Here is a 17,131-nt window from a genome sequence, read left to right on the forward strand (position 1 = left end):
AAAAGATTCTCTATCATTTCATAAGAAAAAATAATTTTTTTTTTTTTTTTTTCAAAAATTTAGCAACATAGAATGACAGTTTCAGAAAGGGGCCTGAAACAGTCAAAGGGTTAATCGAGCTATGTGTAGAAAGAGATTCGGTAATAAGTAATAAATATTTTATGAAAAAGAGGATAAATAAATATACAAGGTATGATGTAGCACGTAATGAAAGTAGTTTGTTAGATTATGTATTGGTGGATAAAAGGTTGATGGGTAGGCTCCAGGATGTACATATTTATAGAGGGGCAACTGATATATCGGATCATTATTTAGTTGTAGCTACAGTTAGAGTAAGAGGTAGATGGGAAAAGAGGAAGGTGGCAACAACAAGTAAGAGGGAAGTGAAACTGTATAAACTAAGGGAGGAGGAAGTTCGGGTGAGATATAAGCGACTGTTGGCAGAAAGGTGGGCTAGTGCAAAGATGAGTAGTGGGGGGGGGGGGGTTGAAGAGGGTTGGAATAGTTTTAAAAATGCAGTATTAGAATGTGGGGCAGAAATTTGTGGTTATAGGAGGGTAAGTGCAGCATTTACAACATTTAGTAACTTACCACCTATTCCATATACTTGCAACATCTGTCACATTGCTCCCCTATCCACTCTATCATATGCCTTTTCTAAAGCCATAAATGCAATAAAAACTTCCCTACCTTTATCTAAATACTATTCACATATATGTGCTTCAATGTAAACACTTGATCTACACATCCCCTACCCACTCTAAAACCTCCTTGCTCATCTGCAATTCTATATCCTGTCTTACCTCTAATTCTTTCAATAATAACCCTACCATACACTTTTTGTGGTATACTCAGTAAACTTATTTCTCTATAATTTTTACAATCTCTTTTGTCCCCCTTCCCTTTGTATAAGAACATAAGAAAGAAGGAACACTGCAACAGGCCTACTGACCCATGCGGAGCATGTCCACATCCCCCCCCCCTCTGGATTAGCCCAATGACCCACCCAGTCTGGTCACCTCCACTCAAGGAAGGAGCACGGCACCAGACCCAGCAGCACAAGCTAGTCAGGTCTAACACACCCACCGACACCCACTCGTGTATTTATCTATCCTATTTTTAAAACTACACAAAGCTTTAGCCTCAATAACTGTACTCAGGAGTTTGTTCCACTCTTCCACAACTCTATCACCAAACCAGTGCTTTCCTGTATCCTTCCTGAATTTGAATTTTTCCAACTTGAAACCATTGCTGCGAGTCCTGTCTTGGCTGGAATTTTTCAGCATGCTATTTACATCCCCTTTATTTATTCCTGTTTTCCATTTATACACCTCGATCATATCCCCCCTAATTCTACACCTTTCGAGAGAGTGCAGATTCAGGGCCCTCAGTCTTATCCTCATAGGGAAGATTTCTGATACATGGGATCATCTTTGTCATCCTCCTCTGTACGTTTTCCAGAGCATTTATATCCATTCTATAATACGGTGACCAGAACTGAGCAGCATAGTCTAAATGAGGCCTAACCAAGGATATATAGAGTTGAAGAACAACCTAAGGACTTCTATTATTTATACTTCTAGATATGAAGCCAAGAAATCTGTTAGCTTTATTGCGAATACTAATGCACTATTGTCTTGGTTTTAGATTACTGCTAACCAGAACTTCTAAATCCTTTTCGCAGTCAGTAGTATTAAGATCTAGATTATTTAGTTTATATGTCGCATGGTTATTTTCCTGTCCAACATTTAGAATTTTGCATTTGTCTATATTAAACTGCATCTGCCACTTCTCCGACCATTGCATCAGGAATATACATGCTCTCTGCCAATCCTTAGGTACCTTCTCCTCTTTCATACATTTATTAAACAACAGTAACAACCACTCCAACACTATATCCCCCCTGCTTTTAACATTTCTGTCATGATCCTGTTAGTTCCAGCTGCTTTATCCCCTTTCATTCTATGTAATACCTCACGCACCTCCCCCACACTCACATCCTGCTCTTCTTCACTCCTAGAAGATGGTATACCTCCCTAGCCAGTGCATGAAATTACCTCCTCTCTTTCTTCGTTGACATTTAAAAGTTCCTCAAAATATTCTCGCCATATACCCAATACCTCCATCTCCCAATCTACTAACTCCCCTACACTGTTTTTAAGTGATAAATCCATTCGTTCCCTAGGCTTTCTAATCTTGTTTAACTCACTCCAAAATTTTTTCTTATTTTCATTAAAATTTCTTGAATATACATGCGTGGTATACAGTTATACAGTGTACAGTGTGATGTGTATAGCATCTTAGGGTGACTCAACAGTGTTCCAAGCTGATACCAGCATCAACAGCCGACATCAAAGTTCGGTCAATGTACCCTGTACCCTTCAAGGTCACTGACCCTGCAGTCACTGTGTCAGTAGGATGCTTACGTGAGTATAACAAACACAGCTGTTCGCTGCATTATAGTTTAAACGCACTAAGTGTAGTGCTAGGAATCATTATCAGTATTCTAACAAGATAGCATCATTAGAAACTCAATTTAAATCCTTGCAGATGAAAATTAAGCAATTAGAGGATTTGTTTGTTGTCTGTGAAGGGTTGATGCAAAATGCGATTATATTCATATTCATATAGTTTATTTGGACATGATACATAGTTGTACAAGGAATTATAGTAGTTGGGTGTACATGTTGTACAAGGAATTATAGTAGTTGGGTGTACATGCCAAAACCCCTTGTATGCAGAGCATTATGAGCAGGCTTAAAATTAACAAGCACCGAAAGGTTCAGTAAACAATTTACAATATGAAGTGCAATTGACTATTTGAAACAATGAAGTTTGAACATTTCTATATTGAAGCATTATAGTTGTACAAATTTGTCGCATTACAAACAAGATGATCAATTTACTGTACGTTGTTTTGAAGTTTTAAGATTTAAGTAATTTGGAGAATTATAGGTAATGTTTAATATTGAGTGTTGATCATTTAATCCTGGCCGAGTTGTGGTTTTTTCAGGAGAGTCTTAAATTGATTTTCAGGCCTGGTTACTTTAGTATGTTCTGGTAATGAATTCCAGATTTTGGGGCCCTTTATGTGCATAGAGTTTTTACACAGTGTGATATGGACATGGGGTACATCAAGAAGAGATCCGTGTCTTGTGTTATGGTTGTGTGTCCTGTTAAGGTTGGTGAGGAGAAGTTTGAGTGGAGGTTTATGTTTGTGTGTATTGTTCTATGTGTGTAGTAGGCACATGAACAAGTGTGGATTTTCTTTATGGTGAGCAAGTTAAGACTTTTGAATAGAGGTGGAGTATGCTGTCATGAGTAGAAATTTATCATCATTCTGATTGCAGCCTTTTGCTGGGTTATTAGAGGCCTTAGGTGATTTGATGTTGTTGATCCCCATGCACAAATTCAATAGTGAATGATAAAGTGCAAAGAGAGCTGATTGTGCAACATAGTATCGTATCTTTGATAGTATGCCTACTGTCTTAGAGATTTTCTTGGAAATTTGTTGTATGTGTGTCTGGAATTTGAGGCTACTGTCTAGGTGGACTCCAAGGAATTTTCCTTCTGTGAGTCTTGTGATAGGTGATCCATTTAGTGTTATGTTAAGTGGAACATTTGCAGCTCTGGTTCCAAACTGAATGAAATAGGCTTTGTCAGCATTTAAGGTAAGTTTATTCGTCATCATCCAGGTAGATATTTTCTGCAATTCAGCATTGACAGTGTTGGCGAGTATGACTGGGTTTGTGTGTGAGAAGACGTATGTAGTGTCATCTGCAAATAATATGGGTGTGAGTAGCTGTGATGCATTTGGTAGGTCATTGATGTAGATGAGAAAGAGGAGTGGTCCTAGGACACTTTCCTGTGGGACTCCTACTGTGATTGGTTGTGTGGAAGAGTTTGCACCATTTGCGTACACGTATTGACTTCTGTTACTGAGGTATGACTTTAGGTAGTTGAGGGAGTGGCCTGTTATACAATAGTGTGTTAATTTAGTATGCAGCAATTCATGGTCGACTGTATCAAAAGCTTTATGTAAGTCGATGAAAATTTCCAGTGGGACTTTTTTTTTCTCGAGAGCTGTGTATATTAGTTCTAGCATGTGTATAATAGCATCATTTGTGCTTTTATTATTCCTGAATCCAAACTGACAGGGGTTTAGTATGTTGTTTGAGATGAGGTAGGAATAGATCCATCTATGAATTAATTTTTCAAAGATTTTGGAGAGTAGTGGTAAGTTAGAAATTGGTCTATAGTTATTCAAGTCGGCTTGATCACCTCCTTTGTGGGTCGGGGTAACCCTCGCTGTTTTGAGAACTGCTGGGAAGGTGGAGGATTCAGTGGCTTTGTTAAAGAGTGTGGCAATAATTGGTGACAATACTTGTGAAGCTTTTTTGTACATAAAAGTAGGCAAGTTGTTTGTCTCCTGCCGTGTTCTTCTGGTATCCTGGGCATTGCTTTTGGTCTCAAACTCCTCAAAACCATGAAATTCATCTTCACTGACACTTCCATCTGTGTTAGATCTATCACTTGGGAAGAGGAGAGGCCCAGATTTGCTGGGGATTCAGATATTTCTTACTGCTAGGCATGCTGAACAAGGGCTACTGAAATTGCATTCCCACAATGCACCACTGGCTCTCCAATTTTTTTTATATTGCACACACTGACCATGGAGACCCATTCTCTTACATGTGGGCCTACCAGCTTTCTCCAGCTTGATTTGAAGCCGCTAGAATTTACGTGTATTAATACATCAGAAACATTGGCTCATAAGGCATGTATATATGGCCGAAACAGTCAAAGGGTTAATCAGGTCATCGGTCATGAGGCTCGATCTGAGAGCAAGCTAAGGTGATGACACCCAAAATTATCTTAACCTTCAGGTAAGTAATAGGTAAGCATGGGGTTATGGTGCTTCACAGAGTGCTGTTCAGCAGTGTGTATGTTGCTGACAGCCAGTGACTGGATCATACACAGCCAGATGCCCTGCATATAATGCCCTCTCCATCTTTTCCTCTTGTATCCATGCCCAAGTCTCTGCCCACATACATGCATTCCTTTACTAGCCAGTATCCTGAGTCTGTTGAGTACCAATATTTGTTGTTTTGGCATTTGCTGTGACTTGTGAAAGTATACTGTATCCCACTGTTACCGAGAGCCTTCTGTATTTCTTTATACAGGTACAAGGCTTCGGGAGGACCACACAGTGAAAAATCTGTAAATAGTTGAATTGTGTATATTGTAGAGAATGTAAACAACATTGATTATAAACAGTTACCTTGGGATTTAGAAAGATTACACAACAAGATTTTTTTATGCTATGTATTATTTTGTCTGCTTGTGTGGCTAGGCTTTTGTGGACTGCCATTTTTTTGTTCAGATACTGGTAGTGTAGGTTTTTAGTAACATTGTACAGTTTTTCTTAATTTTTATTACATGTTTTCATTATCTCATACATTGTAGTGGGTTGGTAGACAAAACTATCCAGGAAGGTCATACTGTCTTGGCAAATGAGTGTAAAACTGAACTTGCAAAATGTTTTGCATTCTGACAGGATTGCTGCTCCTTGTCTTATAAATGTGTAATATGACAGGTAAATCTTGTAAACTTCTACTTACATTCAGTACTCATGTATCCTTCCTTTCCTGTATGTCTTAATAGTTCTTGATCCAGTAGTATTTCCTTTATAATTTTGTAGGCCTGGTCAGCACCCAGGCTGTGGGAACAATAATCACTGAACCAATAGTAGATTTATATCACAGTGGACCCCCAGATTATGTCGTCATCGGAATAAGTAATATTCGGAATAAGTAACTTTTTTTTTGTCAAAATACTGGCTCGGTGAACGTCACTGAACTAGGTATAAGTCATTCGTCCAGAATGTGTCCACGTGGCCTGAGCAGCCACAATACTCCATGTACAGCCAGTATGCCATTGTTACCAGCCATTGAAGACAATCCCATGCATTCATACGATACATTTTGTATTATTCCATTCTTTTTAGTGGTTGTAACTGCTAAATAAGCCACCATGGGTTTCTAGTGCCAGTCAGCCCTTTGGTAAAGGGCTGAGAGAGAGGGGAGAATGTGCCTTTTTCAGTGATTCTGCAATATGTACGATACTAAAGCAGCAGGAGTCGATAAAGGCTATAGCGCCAGCCAGCGATAAAGTGTAGCATTAACCCTTTCAGGATCAAGAGGCCCTCTCCTAAACTTGTTCTCAGTGTCGAAAATTTTTCAGTGGAAAAAAAAAACTATTTTTTCTTATGAAAAGATAGAGAATCTTTTCTCAATCATAATGACACCAAAAGTATGAAATTTGATTAAAAACTTGCGGAATTATGCTCTTGCAAAGTTAACGGTCTCAAAGGTGTTTACGCATCGGCGATTTCGCCCGTTTTGAGCCCTATTTTCGGCCAATTCCAGTGTACTAGTCGACAAAAATCATAACTGTTTCGCTAGAACTCCATTTTTTCTATCGAATGAGTACAAGAAACCACCCATTTACCTATTTCAACTATCCAATAAAGTGGTCAGAAATTAGCAATTTTGCCAATTTCACACAAATTTCAAAATATGCCAATTTCCAAATAGGGTCCAGAATAAACAAGACAGACATTCCTGGCACTAAAATAATATTTCCTCTGTTCATTAGTCACGTCCCCATGCCCCTCTTACATTAATTTTGCTTTCCACTTTGAATTTTTATTCTCAAAAAATAGAAGATTTACTGTTATGCAGACTACTGCATTAGTGTAGAAATGGTATAAATAATATCAGTGCATTTGTGAAAGAATGTTAGACTCACCAGTTGATGGGTATTGGAAGCATGGCATGATTTGTTTCTTTTGAACTTTGGCAAAAATTGAACATTTCTGCTACTTTGAGCTCAATTTCAAGGTACTTTTCATTGTGAAACCAATCAATATCATCTCAATTTCTGTAATATGTCTTTCATTCTATAAAATAAGAACAGGAAAACTAGAATACAACCATAAATACCATACAAAAATACAGTGCAAAGTCGCTGTTTTAAACCAAAAACACGGTCAGTTTTTTTTTTTCTCATTACGCATTGTGTGTTGCAGGATTTTTTTTTTATACTGTGCACACTGACCACATAGACCCATTCTTTCATATGTAGGCCTACCAGCTCTCTCTTTCTAGATTTGAAGGCGCTAGAATTTAGGTGTACTAGTACGTCAATAACTCTGGTGTGTAAGCCGTACTAGTACGTCGGAAACCCTGAAAGGTTAACAGTGTAACAAGTAAGTTAAGTGATTAATTGATAGGAAAAGGACAGCATGAAACCTCCTCCATTGTTGTTGGAGGTATATAGGGCTGCTGACTAACACCGCCGCCTCTGCTACCTCTGCTGAGGCCTTCACCTCCATTATTTAAGGCTCATCTTTCACTGGCCCTTATACACCCAACAACAAACAACACACCACCACTAGTGACATTCTTAATGCCATATTTTATTCATTCTATAGTATATATCATGTTTCTATATTATTAATATTGTTTATTATGTCACATTAGATGAATTGTGCTAGGTAAATAAGCTGTAGAGCTGATATTAGTGTCATATTGAAGGACTATTGTCCTGTCTCCCAACACAATTTCTAACATACACCAGAAACAGACCTTTCTGGAACACTTTTTTGAGCCACAGGGGTCCATTGACTCTCTGGCTGGTCCTAGTGGCATTAAAAAACTAAGAAGGGAAGTAACCCAGGATAAGGACTCGGTACCTGAAGTCTTTATCGAAGGAGATTCTCCTTCCAAACAGTTGTAAACTCCTCCGTCCTCTCCCCTCGTCCAGTCTTCCATACATCACTGTCTTCAATAAAGGTAAGTGTGATGTTATTATGGTTTTATTCTTCATGTATCATTGTTTTCTGTGTAGGTAAATGTATATTTCATGTAGAAAACTTTTTTTTTTTTTTATATTTTTGGGTGTCTGAAACGGATTAATTGGATTTCCATTATTTCTTATTGGGAAAATTAATTCGGAATAATTCAAATTCAAGATAAGTCACTCTCTCTGGAATAGATTAATTATGTAATCTGGGGGTCCACTGTATATGCAAAATAACCACTGTAAAAGAAAAAATAGTGAGATTCCAGGTGCTTTTATGATGTCTCACATTATCAAGAATAATGTGAGAAATCACAATAGTGCTTGAAATGTCACTGTTTTTTCACTGGTTATTTTGCATTTTGTGATATCACTAGTTTACTGTGATTTTATTGCATGTATATTATATATTATAAGGGTGGTCATATTTTTCTAAAATTTATAAGAAATAGAGAAGCATCTCATGAGTGGGCAGCAAAATTCTGTGAACATGAGGAGAAAAATATTTTAAGATTATTATATTTTGAGTTTGAGAGAATTTGTAAGCTGTGGATTCAAAGCAGTACAATCACAAGAGTAATTATGAGCCATCATAATTGTATTATAGGATCTAGATGTCTTTAAGTTTTGTTACTGGCTTATGAAATAAAATTTGTATATGCTTTGAATATCCTGAACCAGTTTTTTTTTTTTTTATTTAAAACACTGACCTGAAAAAGAAGAAACACTTTCGCCAGTTCTGTCTTGCCAGATAAGCGGATACTACAGTTCAGAACTGCAAATATCACCACCCTTCCCCTTCATAGTGCAGGCACTATACTTCCCACCTCCAGGACTTGAGACTAGTTAATCAGTTTACCTGAGTTCTTTCATAAATGTTACCTTGCTCACACTCCAACAGCACATCATGTCATAAAAACCACTTGCCTCTACTCTTATCTAACATGTTGCTAGATGAGTAGGACTCTCACCTACAAAATTTCCTTTACCCCCTCCCTCCATCATTTCCTAGGATGACACCTAACCTGCCTTCCCTCCACAGCAGATTTATACACCCCTCCAAGTTATCTTATTTTGTTTTATCCTCTCTAAATGTCTGAATCACCTTAACAGTCCCTCTTCAGCCCTCTAGATAATACTTTTAGTAACCCTGTACCTCCTTCTAATCTCCAAACTACAAATTCTCTGCATAATATTCACACTACACATTGCCCTCAGACACAACATCTCCACTGCCTCCAGCTTCCTCCTCATTTCAATATTCACAACCCATGCTTCACACCCATATAAAAATGTTGGTACCACTGTACTTTCATACATTCCCCATTTTGTTTTCATGGATAATGTTCTTTGTCCTCACAGACTCTTCATTGCCCCACTTACCTTTTCCTCCTGTCAAGTTCATCTCATCTTTCATAGACCTATCTGGGAGTGGACCAACAAAGTCCACTCCCAAATATCTGAACACATTCACATTTTCTATACTCCCTCCCTCCAATCCAATATCCAGTCTTTCATTACTTAAAACGTTTGTTACCCTCATCACCTTGCTCTTACCTATGTTCACTTTTAATTTTCTTTATTTACATTTCCTCCCAAATTTGTCCACCAACCTTTGCAACTTCTCTTCAGAATCTCCCAAAAGCGCCATGGCATCAGCAGAAAGTAATAGTGACAACTACTTTGTATTAGAGTCTCTTTTTTTTTTTCCAATCCACATCTCTTCCCATTACCCCAGCATGCACTTCTCTTCAACCCCCATCTTTAACCCCTTGAGGGTCGACAGGCTCTCTCTGAAACTTGTTCTCAGGGTCGGCCAAATTTCAAAAAAAAAAATTATTTTTTCTTATGAAAAGATAGAGAATCTTTTCCCAATCATAATGACACCAAAAGTATGAAATTTGATGGAAAACTTACGGAATTATGCTCTCGCGAAGTTAGCGGTCTTGACGATGTTTACGTATCAGCGATTTTGCCCAATTTGAGCCCTATTTTCGACCAATTCCAATGTACTAGTCGACAAATATCATAACTATTTCGCTAGAACTCCATTTTTTCTAGCGAATGAGTACAAGAAACCACCCATTTACCAATTTCAACCATCCAATAAAGTGGCCAGAATTTAGCAATTTTGCCAATTTCACACTAATTTCAAAAGATGCCAATTTCCGAATAGGGTCCAGAATAAACAAAAAAGACATTCCTGGCACTAAAAGAACAAGTTCTCTGTTCGTTAGTCACATCCCCAGGCCTCTCTTATATTTCTTTGGCTTTCCACTTTGAATTTTTATTCTTACAAAAAATAGAAGATTTACTGTTATGCAGACTACTGCATTAGTGTAGAAATGGTATAAATAATATCATCGCACTTGTGAAAGAATATTAGACTCACCAGTTGACGTGTATTGGACGCTTGGCATGATTTGTTTACTTTTGAACTTTGATAAAAATCGAACATTTCTGCTACTTTGCGCTCAATTTCAAGGTACTTTTCATTGTAAAACCAGTCAAAATCACCTCAATTTCTGTAATATGTCTTCCATTCTATAAAATGAGACCAAGAAAACTAGAATACAACAATAAATACCATACGAAAATACAGTGCAAAGTCGCTGTTTTATTCCAAAAACACGGTCAGAGTTTTTTTTCTCATTACGCACTGTGTGCTGCAGGATTTTTTTTATACTGCGCACACTGACCACAGACCCATTCTTTCATATGTAGGCCTACCAGCTTTCTCTCATTAGATTTGAAGGCACTGGAATTTAGGCATACTAGTGCGTCAAAAACCCTGGGTCGTAAGCCGTACTAGTACGGCCGAAACCCTCAAAGGGTTAAATATATTAACCATGGTGACATTATGTATGCCTGTCTAAGGCCTACTTTTACTGGAAAATAATCTCCCTCTGTCCTAAATGCCCATATGTAAGCCTCACTATCCTTGTTAAAATTCCTCACTGCCTTCAGTAACCTACCACCTATTCCATACACTAGCAGTATTTGCCACATTGCTTTCCTATCCACCCTGTCAAGTACCTTTTCTAAATCCATAAATGCAATGAAATCTTCCTTACCCTTATGTAAATACTGTTCACTTATTTGTTTCAATGAAAACACTTAGTCTTCACATCCCCTGCCCTCCTAAAGCCTCCTTGTTTCATCTGCAATTCTTAATTCTTTCATTCACATTACCAGTTATACTCAGCAGGCTTATTCTCCTATTATTCTTACACACACTTTTCTCCTTTGCCTTTATACACTGGAACTATGCATGTTTTCTGCCAGTCCCTAGGTACCTTTCGCTCTTTCATGCATATATTGAATAGAAGCACTAACCATTCCAAAACAATATTCCCACCTGCTTTTAACATTTCTATCTTGATCCCATCAATCCCAGCTGCTTCACCCCTTTTTGTTTTACAGCTTCATGCCCTTCCACCACCCTCACATCTGGCTCTTCCTCACTCCTATAAGATGTTATACCTCACTGGCCAATGCATGAAATCACACCTCTCTCTCAATCTTCATCAACATTTAATATATCCCCATCTTCCTAATACCTCCAACTCTTCATTTAATAACTCTCCTTTTCTGTTTGTAACTGTCAAATCCATTTGTTCCATGAGTTTTCTGAACTTATTAATCTCACTCCAAAACTTTTTCTTGTTCTCAGCAAAATTTGTTGATAGCACCTCGCCTACTGTCTCATTTGCTCTCCTTTTATATTCCCTTATAACTCTTTTAACCTCTCTTTTACTCTTCATATACTTTATGCTCCTTGTATTACTTCTGCTTTGCAAAGCCTCTCGCATCCTAACTTTTTCTCTCTGGCCACTCTCTTTACCTCATCATTCCACCAGTTGCTCCTCTTCTCTCCCACACCCACTTTTCTATATCCACAAACTTCTACTTCACACACTAACACTACATTCTTAGATTTACCATATTCCTCTTCAACCTTCTCATTACCTATACTCTCACTAGCCCATCTCTTTAGCTGTAATTGCTCATATCTTGCCCAGACTACCTCCTCTAGTTTATACACCCTCATCTCTCTCTTACTCACTGACACCATTCTCCTTATACCCCCTCTGCATTTTGCTTTCACTGTAGCTACAATTAAAAAATGATTAGATACATCTGTTGCTGCTTTTTAAGGATGCACACCCAAAAGTCTTCCCATCAACCTTTTATCTATCCATAATACATAGTCCAACAAACTTTTGTCATTATGCCTTTTATCATATCTTGTATACTTATCCTCTTTTTCTCAAAATACTTATTGCTTATTACCAAACCTCTTTCTATACAGAGTTCAATCAAAGGCCCACCATTATCATTTACCCCTGACACCCCAAGCTTATTTTCTATGTCCTCTACAACCATATCTCCTTTTTCAGCATTTAGGTTCCCTACCACAATTACTCTCACTTGGTTCAAAACTCTAAACACTTGCTTAACATCTCCCAAGATCTCTCCTCTCTCTTCTCCAGGCTCATAAACACTTGGCATAATCTACTTTTTGCATCTGACCCTTATTTTAATCTACATAATCCTTGAATTTATACATTTATATTGTCTCTCTTCTGTGCCATCACTGATCCTTCAACATTATTGCTACCCCTTCCTTAGTTCTAACTCTCTCAGATGCACTTGACCTAACCCCATTTATTTCTCCCCACTGAAACTCCCCTACCCCATTTATTTTTGTTTTGCTTAGAGTCAGGTCAGGACATTCAGCTTCCTTTCGTTCTGCCAATCATCTCTTATCTACACAACATCCACACACATTCAAATATCCCAACTTTATAAAGTTTTTCTTCTTATGTTTAGTAATTTATACAGGAGAAGTGGTTACTAGCCCCTTGCTCATGACACTTTAGTTGCCTTTTACAACACATGTAGGAATTCTTTTCCACTCTTCCATGGAGGTAAAGAACAAGAATACTAAGAAATAGAAGAAAACTCGTATGTGTACGTATGCATATATATGTATATGCATGTGTAATGAGACCTGAATATAAATAGAAGTAGCAAGATGTACCTCTTATCTTGTTTATGAGAGAGAGAGAAAGCACCAGCAATCCTACCATTGTGTAAAACAATTGTAGGTTTCAGTTAAACATGTGTTTAGCAGGATGGTAGTACCTCCCTGGGTGGTTGCTGTCTACCAGCCTACTACTACCAACCAAATTTAAAAAAAAAAAAATGGAAACACTCCTAATAGGGCCTATGTAGTGCTAGGATTGAGGAAACATTTCCGTTATATTTCTTCAGTCCATTGGATAGACAAAGGTTCCACAACTGAAATGTCTTAATAAATATCCTAGGGGTGTTAATATTGCAGTTTTATAACTGTAGTGAAAGCATGCCTATGGCAAGACAGTGACGGAGTGAATGATGATGAAAGCTTTTCTTTTTCGGTCCACCCTGCCTTGGTGGAAAATGGCCAATGTGTTAATAAATAAAAAAAAAAAAATCCTAGTGCTACAGGTGTATCTTATTAGTTGTTGGTACTTGATACCATCCTTCACCTAGATGACATTTTTCTTGCAGTACAGTGTATTTGTCCATCATACTGTTTACAATTGGTAAAAGGAAGAAAGGTAGCACGTGATTGATGAAGGTTATATTTGAGATATTTTTAACTCTTATAAGTAATTTGTTCTTATTTGTAGATATTTTATATTTTTTGAGTATGATTGAATTTGTGATGTTCAGTACACTTTTCATGAAAAGTTTAAGCATGTGTTCTGATCACACTTGTCCTTATATTTAGTATCAATAATTTTTTATTTGATTAGTTATTAGTTATATTGCTTCAGTTTTTATGAATTTCATACTGCCTATTAAATTTAGAGTGAATGCAAGAAACTTACAATAAATATGTCGAACATTGTAGTAGCTTATACCTGTAGAGTTGACCTAACCAACCAGAATAGCTAGCTAGCTTTTGCAAAGTACACACAATTCACTGTATAAATCTGCTAGACCTTGAGTAAATAAAGCATTCTGAAAATTGAGGACAACATGTATTCACATTTGTGCATGGTTAACTTGTTAAAATGTAATACTGCATGTCAGTATATTCATCTTTTTTATTTAGAGTGTGATTTGTTTGTTTCTTTCTTTGGCTTGTGTTTTGTTTCAGAATCATTTGTCTGTCCCTACTGTAATTAATGCACGCTACCTCCATACATGTAAGGTTAGTACAGTCATGTCATTTTAGTACAGTACTGTACACACATCTTCAGTAGTAGTAGTAGCAGTAGTTGTTTCACTATCACTAGAGTTTGGCATAAATGGCAACAAATATTTTCTTTTTGTAGAGGCTTAATTTTCATAATTTGTCTCTACCAGTTTCTAGGGCTCAGGCAAATATTATTTTCATGTGGAAAAATAGAACTGTTGAGCTGCTGTGTTTTGAATTTTAAGTTTTTATGGTACAATACACTAGCGGTGTTTTGGTTACACTTTGTATGACTCGTATATTTATTGATCTTATATTTGTGCTTTTTATTTTCTGTTGCAGTCAGCACTGCATTACTATTGACATTCCTTACAGGTGCTTTGTGCTCTTGCTTATTTGCTGCCTTTATTGCAGTGCTTATATTTGTAATGACTTTCTACAAAATATCCCCTATTTTTTCACATAACGTCTGAATCCTCATGCAGAATATGTACAGTACACCAAATTTTATACTCATTCCTTTAAAAAATAATAAGCCAGAAATTAATTATGTATTCAGGAGACTGTCAACAAATGTAAAATTTTGAAAGACTTGAGAAAATATGACTATACAGTAGTTTGTGTATGAATGGCTAATTCTAAGTAATGAAGATTACTTAAAGGAGTTAATGTTATGCATCCTGAACGAACAACAATACTATAAGTATACAGTACAAAGTTCTTGCTAACTGGTGGTAGTGTAATGAAAACTAGTCAATGGAGACAAAGAAAAGCATTTGTAGGCATAAATGAAACCAGAAATGGAGGACTACTACTTAACCTGTGGTCCTCTTCATCTACTGAAGAGGACCTTAGAGGTCAAAATTTACAGCCACCCCCCCCCCCCCTTTTTTTTTTTTTTGTTTCATTTTTGTCTGCAGGTGTGGTTTTTTTTCTCTTCTCAAAGTTTGTCTAGAGAAATGTAATGATAGTATACTTCTGTACTACTTTTCCAAACACACTAATTACAATTTATATAAATAAATATTATCAGTAGGTTTAATAGGTGTACAGTGTCTTGGAATATAAACAAAAAACTTCATTTTTTCTATTATAAATTTATTAAAGTGTAGCATCAGCATTTATATCTTTCATAAATGACTTCTAGAAAATGGTGGTGAATAAATGTAAAGATGCTGAATAGGTTCAATAGAAGTACTGTTTACTGCCTTAAAATACTCATATAAAATCAACAGTAAAACCTCCATAATGGTGGAGGTTAAGAGCATGGAGGTCCTGCAACTTTGCCTCTGTTTATTAATTGCATCCCCACCTCTCCTATATAACACTTGCCTCCTCCATTTAGAATCGATCATCACATGCCAAAGAGAAACTTTTTCTTTCCTATTTTTTGGTTAGTAAACCATAACCAAGAATGCTTGGGCATCATTTAGACTCTCACAGTAATTGAAGCAGACCTAGCAAAATCCCATAAAACAGACTATGGGGGGTTTGTGGGGCCAGGAAAATTTCCACTCTTCTCCATGAAAATTGCCCAAAATCAACCATTTCTACCAGTTTGATGCATTTTTCAGGTCGCCTTGTGTTCTTTAATCTATCAAAATCTCCCTTTCACTAGTATGTCTTACAGTTTACATATTGGCACTGAGAAACAGTTAATAATACCAGGAAAATCACCTTAAAAATGCCATCAACACCACAGTTACTATTTTAGCCCAAATGCATGGTCATAGGTTAGCAGTTCATACACTGAGTGTGACAGGATTCTGTTTATACTTCACATACTCACCGCACTGACCCATTTTTATATGGCTAGGCCAAATTTTGTTGCTGACAAATTTTAGGCACTTTGAATTTGGCATATTACATGTTTTTTTTTTTTTTGCTATTGTTAGATTGAAGGGTTGTGTCAGCTCTAGGCTGACGATTGTTGGTTTAATGAGTTGCTGCGACCCTTAGGCTATCACAATGTGGAACGTACTTGAGGGCCTGGTTCCAGATCGTCACACTTCCATAACAGTATATTGGTGTGAGAGAGATGAGAGGATATGTAAAATAGATCCAATGAAAAGCAGGGGTGACATGAGAACAATAAGAGAACACTTTGTCAACATCCATGGTCCAATCTGCTACCAGCAGAAGCGAGACATTACTGGAACTAGCGAAGAAGTCTTCTTGAGGAAACTGGACCATTCTTGAAGTGCCAGATCAACCAGGCTGTGATAGTTATTTGGGCCAGGAGGCTACCATCAGCAATAGCTTTTTTGTTGTTGTTGACTGATTGAACAGTCAATAAACAAAAAAATGGAATGTGGTTGAGCTGCAAGGGTAGAAAAACTCTTGAATCTGGTCACAGGTATATCCAAAGCAGATATTATTTACCCTTTTACTGTCTCATGCGTAGGTCTGTCATTGACGTCTGCGTCACTCATATAAATCAACATTTTGAGCTTAGCTCCCTCAGATAAGCTGTGAATAGTAAATTTTGGTCTAGATACTAAAGAATGGGTCTATGTGGTAAGAAAACTGACAGACTTTCCAGTGAATGATTAGTGCATTTTCTATTCAAAGATGTTCATCAGTCTTTTAAAATTATATGATTGGTTACAGAGATATTGTTGCAAATATGTTGCACATATTTGTAGGCGATCTTAAAAGTGACATGTGGTGAGTTGGTCAGTTTTCTTTTGTAAAGGTTTTTAGGTGATTTTCACAAAAGTGACATTTAGTGAGTTCCTTGCTTTTCTTACCAGTGCCTGAAATGGTCATAAGAATGTACAAAAACAAATTCATTTTTTGGCTAAATTCGTTTAGCCAAAAAATTAATGAGAAAAATGCAATCCTAAATCTCTCTGCCTGCTGTCTGTCACCCTGATGAAGTAGTTGTTTAATCTTGAGTTTCTGCCAACTTTCTGGCTGAGGCACAAGTCTGGCACTAGGCAAGCCTAGTCAGGGCCAGGCTGAGGGAGTGGAAAACTACCAGAACCCATCAAAGGCATTCCATTTTTGTATCAACAGACAATAGACACTACCATCTGCTGTAACTTGCTGCCCCCATCCCCTTCCCCCTTTTCTCTT

General features: G+C 37.2%; 1 protein-coding gene across 5 annotated transcripts in view; it reads left to right on the forward strand.

Annotated features, from left to right (window-relative positions):
- The window catches only part of LOC128695665 (CREB-regulated transcription coactivator 1), a 276,224-nt gene that overhangs the window by 151,348 nt on the left and 107,745 nt on the right, over nt 1–17,131 (forward strand). For 3 of the 5 annotated variants that reach the window (XM_070093389.1, XM_070093387.1, XM_070093386.1), the window contains one exon: nt 14,015–14,068. The exons of the other annotated variants lie outside the window; for them this stretch is intronic. In XM_070093389.1, coding sequence (XP_069949490.1) covers nt 14,015–14,068 — 54 coding nt within the window. The remainder of the gene's footprint in view (nt 1–14,014; nt 14,069–17,131) is intronic. 5 annotated transcript variants of the gene reach the window in all.

Source organism: Cherax quadricarinatus, chromosome 42 (assembly GCF_038502225.1).
Source record: "Cherax quadricarinatus isolate ZL_2023a chromosome 42, ASM3850222v1, whole genome shotgun sequence".
NCBI classification, from domain to species: Eukaryota; Metazoa; Arthropoda; class Malacostraca; order Decapoda; family Parastacidae; genus Cherax; species Cherax quadricarinatus.